This window comes from Gekko japonicus, unplaced genomic scaffold (genome assembly GCF_001447785.1).
Source record: "Gekko japonicus isolate JY-2015 unplaced genomic scaffold, Gekko_japonicus_V1.1 scaffold1358, whole genome shotgun sequence".
Classification (NCBI taxonomy): Eukaryota; Metazoa; Chordata; class Lepidosauria; order Squamata; family Gekkonidae; genus Gekko; species Gekko japonicus.
The window spans coordinates 365,493-371,603 of record NW_015160880.1 but is presented as its reverse complement, the minus strand read 5'-3'; the positions used below and the strand labels follow the sequence as shown (position 1 = coordinate 371,603).

General features: G+C 48.8%; 1 protein-coding gene across 2 annotated transcripts in view; it reads right to left on the bottom strand.

Annotated features, from left to right (window-relative positions):
• The window catches only part of LIN7B (lin-7 homolog B (C. elegans)), an 11,022-nt gene that overhangs the window by 4,401 nt on the left and 510 nt on the right, over nucleotides 1–6,111 (bottom strand). For both annotated transcript variants that reach the window (XM_015423095.1, XM_015423087.1), the window contains exons 2-5: nucleotides 5,881–5,999; nucleotides 5,436–5,507; nucleotides 3,631–3,840; nucleotides 206–369 (exon numbers count right to left, since the gene is read on the bottom strand). In XM_015423095.1, the coding sequence (XP_015278581.1) occupies nucleotides 206–369; nucleotides 3,631–3,840; nucleotides 5,436–5,507; nucleotides 5,881–5,999 (565 nt within the window). The remainder of the gene's footprint in view (nucleotides 1–205; nucleotides 370–3,630; nucleotides 3,841–5,435; nucleotides 5,508–5,880; nucleotides 6,000–6,111) is intronic.

The window sequence follows — 6,111 nt, the reverse complement described above, 5'->3', positions numbered from 1 at the left end:
TCTGGCAGTTCCCCAGGGAGTATTCAACCGGATGCCTCCAGGACCTCAGAAGGGAAGCAGAAAGTAATGGCTAATCCCCCATTACTTATCGATCGCATACTTGGTTTTTCCAAGGGGCACCACAGTAACTAGGGACTGCTCCTTCAAGGACGAGGGAGGTGGAGAGGAAGAACAGCAGAACACCCGATTCACGCTTCATTCTTACGAGTAGCTGTTGTGTTGCTGCCGACGCCGGGCTGTCCGCATCTTCTCAAACCGTGCCTCCATCTCTTCCAGGACTTTGGGTGTGTAGCGCACAACCAGCTTCACAGTGCCCTGGGCCGCTTTCAGAAGCTCCACCGCCCGTTCATGCTGCTCGCCTTCCACGCTCTGCAGAAGACAGAAGCAAATCCAACATGGTAAAGATGGGGTAGGAGGGATCATGGCCCTTTTCCTACAGATAGCCAGCCCAACCCTTCATTACCCATCTTTATGGCTAGTGAAGTATTATGACAATCAGCAGTAAGATGGATGATTTCGTATGCAATTATCTTTATTTATTTATTTTTTAAAAAAATTATACCCTGCCTGATCTCCACAAGCTCCAAAGCTGCAAAGACACAATTGTGAGCATCTGATGAGATAGACGGCCACACACAATTGTTGATACAAAGCGCCATCAAGTTGCAGCCAGTGAAAGGCAACCCCATAGGGTTTTCAAGGTAAGAGATGAACAGAGATGGTTTGCCATTGCCTGCCTCTGTGTAGCAAACTAGGCTTCATTCGTGGTTCCCCATCCAGGTAATAATCCGGACTGACCCTGCTTAGCTTCTGAAATCTCCCCAGACTGGGCTAGCCTGGGCTATCCACATCAGTGAAATACACAACGAAGCACAGTTAAAAAGCCAATGCACACGCAGTTAAAAGCACCGCCAAAACACAGTTTGTTGGTGGAAAGTGCCATCGTCACAGCCGACTTATGGCGACCCTGTAGGGTTTTCAAGGTAAGAGATGTCCAGAGATGGTTTGCCATTGCCTGCCCCTGCGTAGCAACCCTGGGCTTCCTTGGTGGTCTCCCATCCAAGAACTAACCCGGGCAAATTCTGCTTAGCTTCTGAGATCTGATGAGCCATCCAGGTCAGGGCAAAAAACAGTTCACCCTCTAGTTCACCCTCACATACTTTCCTGAAGGCAGCAAGTGAAGGCACCTGCTGCAACCACTCTCTCATAAAGAGAAGGACTGTGATAACCGGTCATTCCCTTACCTTGAATAATGCTTTTATGTTCCCCTGCTAAGAGATCACTAATTACTTCCCAAGTAACATCTGCACCACCCTTTACCACAGTTCATGCAAAGACTCATTACTGCCTATTATTAAGATAAGATATTCATAACCGCTCTCTCTCAGCACACATCAGTCTTAACTTGATGATGGCCATACAACTGAACACGTGTCATTTCCCCTTGTCTAGAAGAACCTGACTGAAATAGGCCACCAAGGAGGCCGAACAAACATTTGAATGAAGATCTGCCAGGCAGGTACAGACTAGAACAGAAGAAGAGCCCTGCTTGATCAGACCAATGGTCCATCTAGTCCAGCATCCTTACACCCTATCTCACACAGTAGCCAACCAGTTCCTTTGGAGGGCCAATAACAGGACAGAGAGGCTGAGGCCTTCCCCAGATATGCCTCCTGGTGCAGGATTACATAAGAACATAAGAGACGCCAATGTTGGATCAGGCCAATGGCCCATCCAGTCCAACACTCTGTATCACACAGGTGCCATCAGGAGGTCCACCAGTGGGGCCAGGACAATAGAAGCCCTCCCACTGTTGACCCCCCCCCAAGCACCAAGATGACAGAGCATCACTTGCCCCAGAGCCCCTATCTATACCTTGTGGCTAATAGCCACTGATGGACCTCTAATTCCCTTTTGAAGCCGTCCATGCTTGTAGCCGCCACCACTTCCTGTGGCAGTGAATTCCAAGTGTTAATCACTCTTTGGGTGAAGAAGTACTTCCTTTTATCCGTTCTAACGGTTTGAATGTGAAGGTTCCCTTTAGTCACCATGGCTAGTAGCCACAGATAGACCTATCCTCCACAAATGTATCTAATCCTCTTCTGAAGAAAAAGTGAAGAGATTGGATTTATACCCTGCAACATAAGAACATAAGAGATGCCAATGTTGGATCAGGCCAACGGTCCATCCAGTCCAACACTCTGTATCACACAGGTGCCATCAGGAGGTCCACCAGTGGGGCCAGGACATTAGAAGCCCTCCCACTGTTGACCCCCCCCCAAGCACCAAGAAGACAGAGCATCACTTGCCCCAGAGCCCCTATCTATACCTTGTGGCTAATAGCCACTGATGGACCTCTGCTCCATATGCTTATCTAATTCCCTTTTGAAGCCGTCCATGCTTGTAGCCGCCACCACTTCCTGTCTCAGAGCGGCTTACAATCTCCTTTCCCTTCCCCTCCCCACAATAGACAACCTGTGAGGTAGGTGGGGCTGAGAGAGCTCTGAATGAACTGCTTGTGAGGGAACAGCTCTGAAAGAACTTGTGACTGACCCAGGGTCACACCAGCAGCTGCATGTGGAGGAGTGGGGAATCAAACTTCTCCCAGATTAGAGTCCGCACACTTAACCACTACACCAAACTGGCTCTCTAATCAGTTTGCTTTCACCATAACCGGGGTTTCTGCCGCTAGAACCACCCCTTAAGGGATGGTTGTAGTGGGAAGGCATCTGTTCACCCTTCCTCAACATTTTCCATGCTGCAATGATCATAGTCCCAGGAAAATGTCCTTTTCCAAAGTGTCTGAGTTTTTAGCAGGCCTCCTGGACTCCTGGTGCTTGGGGTATAGGGTCCCAGGATCAAGGAGTTCCAGGATGTAGTTGTAGTTGCTGGTCTGCCTAACATACACACTAAGTACTTCAGTGCCCTGGCTTCCGGTCTGGCTCCCGCGAAAGGCAGACGCATCCTCGGGTCGCTCCCGAGGGCGCCTTGCCCGCCCGCGGTGGAGGAGGGAATCCGCGCAAGCGGAGACCCGAACGAGCCCCTCAGATGAGAGGAGCTCGGATCCGGGGCGCTTTAGGGCGTTCCAGGGGGGAGTCTCTCTTTCGGTCGAGAGATCGGAGATTGAGACTCTCGCCATGCCCTGCCCCTTTGGACCTTGCTGCGTGAGCGACCCCGTTCTACGGGGTTTAGCGGAACCACCGGGCGTCACCGAGTGATGAAGCGAATATCCGAAAAAAATGGAAAAGAAAAGACTGGCGTAACTGTGAGTTGTCAAAATACAGAGAAAATGAACTAAGAACCTTTTCCCCCCCCCCTTCAGCGGAAAATGAGGAGGTTAATCCTCTATAAGCGAGAAAGAAAAAAAAGAAAAGAGGGGGGGAATGGACTGAGCGAATAGTTTTAGTCATCTCTTTTCTGAACTAAAAAGTCCCGGACTCTTCAGCCTTTCCTCAGAGGGAAGGTGCTCCAACAATGGCTCTTATCAGTTCTTCCTTTAAACACAAGAGCTGGTTTGCCATTTTAAACAGAAGAGCAAAGGGCAAGGAAAACCCACTCCTGATTCCTTTGCTTAGGTACTCCCCCCAACACGCACAGAGCCCCCCCGATTTCCCGCCACTCAATACACACCACACCATTGACCGACAGCAACTGATCTCCACGCTTGAGCCCTCCGTGACGGTCGGCCACCCCCCCCGGGATGATGCGGGAAATATAGATGGGAGAGTTCTGCTCCTTGCCCCCCATGATGTTGAAGCCCAGGCCTTCGTCCGTCTTGGGGAGCTCCACCACCCGTGGGTGCGCATGGCCCTCGCTCGCTGCAAAGGCAGCCACTGTCGCCTGGACGTGGGAGGAAGAGGAACAGATTTTCAACCAACAAGCGTTACATTGATTTTGGCATACAAGTGGGTTTTTAACTCCTACATCTTTTCTTTTTTTTCGTTTTCCTTTTCTGAGAGGCTTGCTCCCACCTTTGGCCTGCTTCATTGATTTTCATTTGACTCGTCCCCCCCATCATCATCAATCAAACTATCTTGTCCTGCACTCTCTCTCTGTGTGTGTGTGTGTGTGTGTGTGTACACAGGAATAAAGAGGAATAAGATCAGCTGCAAGGAACATGGATCACAGATCTGGACAAGATGATTTCCTTGGGGAGAAACATCACACATCTGGGCGGGCCGCTTACTCACGAGTAATTGGTGCCCAGGTCTACTTACAAGCAAGGACCCCTGCCTGCTCGGTCTGAGAGCTTGCAGGATAATCAGTGTCTGTGTTTTGCAGAACGAATCCAAGAGGGTGAGCCCGAAATCAGGGACACCGCATAGGATAAAGGCACAGAGAGCACCTAGTTATGGAAGCCATCCCAAGATAATCAGCTGACAGGGAAATAGCCATGGCAGCAGAACAAAAATTATTACAGGCATTAATTCATACCCATGGATACTGAGGAGAGGCTTTGGGGGTTCCAGGCAGGCATTCTTATCCAGAAAGACATTTCTGACCTCAGGGAGGTGGGTAAACTTTAAGGGGCATATTAAAAAAAAAAAAACACAGAAAATAATTTCCAAGATTTGTTTCTATCATGGAGAAGAAGAACCCACTTCTTCCCTCTTTTGCAATGTATTTCACAAATGTAATTAACGACATTAAACAGGAACCTAGTGACACCTTAAAGACCAACAGTGTTCATCCTGTCATAGAGCTTTTGTGAGTCAGGGCTTCACTTCATCAGATGTGTCGGAGTGTAAACTCACAGCCACTACTTATACCTGTAGTAGGTTGCTTGTCACTCCAAGAACAAGTAACTGCTGTGGATGAACACTCCAATGCATCTGATGAAGTGAGCTTGGAGTCACAAAAGCCGATGCTGGAATAAATTCTGTTGTCTTCTAGGTGTTACTGGACTCCTGTTTCATTGTGCTGCTACAGATTAATCTGGCTACTCCTTCAAAACAAACAAATCCACTGCTGATAATCTGACTTGCAATACCTCTCATGCACCTGCCACATTCAAATTTATTTTTAAGCAACATTTTCCAAGTGTACCCTGTTTAATATTTGTCTGGGATCTTTAGAAACAGATACACCCAGCTAGGCAATAGAAATTCTGCATCAAGAGAAATGGGATTCTGTGATTTGCATAAATTCAGAGTATCTGCATGTCTTAATTAATTCTGGTTTAATTAATCATGAGGAAAGAACAGTGAACAATGTAGGGCACCTCCACCTATGGAAAAATTCCTGGAACTGTACTTTCGAGGATACTTTTGTAACCATAAGGACTAGAAACTTGCTTTAGTAAAAGAGGGGAAAGCTACCACAGAATCCCACAGCTGCATATACCCAGCTTTGTCTATACTGAATATAATCCACTCCCCTTTTCAGTTCTAAGGAGAAAAGGGGGGCTACAGAAGTGTGATGACAGGTTAAAATACCTTAGCTGTGGCATGAGCTCGGATTTCCGGACTCCCGGTAATATCCAGCGTGTCGTAAAGCTGTTCATAGACCTACCCAAAAGAGACAAGAGTGGGGTCAGGAAGCATATCCATAGGACAGAACAGGGCACCCAAAATTAAGGCAGGAGGATGACCGGAGGGGGATACAGGTGGAGTTACCTGGAAATGGGAAACATCAGCAGCTATGGCTTTGGAAGAGATCGGAGGGGGCTGAGGAAAGATTTGGGGACTGGCAAAGGAGACAGTTTTACTGAGCAGAAGGACGGTGGGTGTGAAGGAGGGAGTGAGGTGATGAGGTATCTGGGGGCAGGGGTGTCAGTGGTGCTAAGTGAAATGGTGGAACCAGAAAAGGAGACAGGTTGTCCTCTGGGCCAGAGGGACAAAGTTATCCGGGGGTGGCGCAGCATGGTGCAGAAGGGCTCACCTCGCGTATGGCAGAGCAAAATTTACTCTGCAACACCCTCTGAAGGGCTTGCAGTTTCTGGGGGGGCACTTCCCCACTGCGCTGCAGCCGTTCCAGCAATTCCACCGCTCGGGCCACATCTGGGCAAGGGAGGAAAGAGCAGAGGCATCAGTGGCAGGGCTCAAAATCTTTGCTTCCAAGATCTGCAATCCCGAGTCCTTCTTAGCAGAAATATTCAGAAATGCGGGGGGG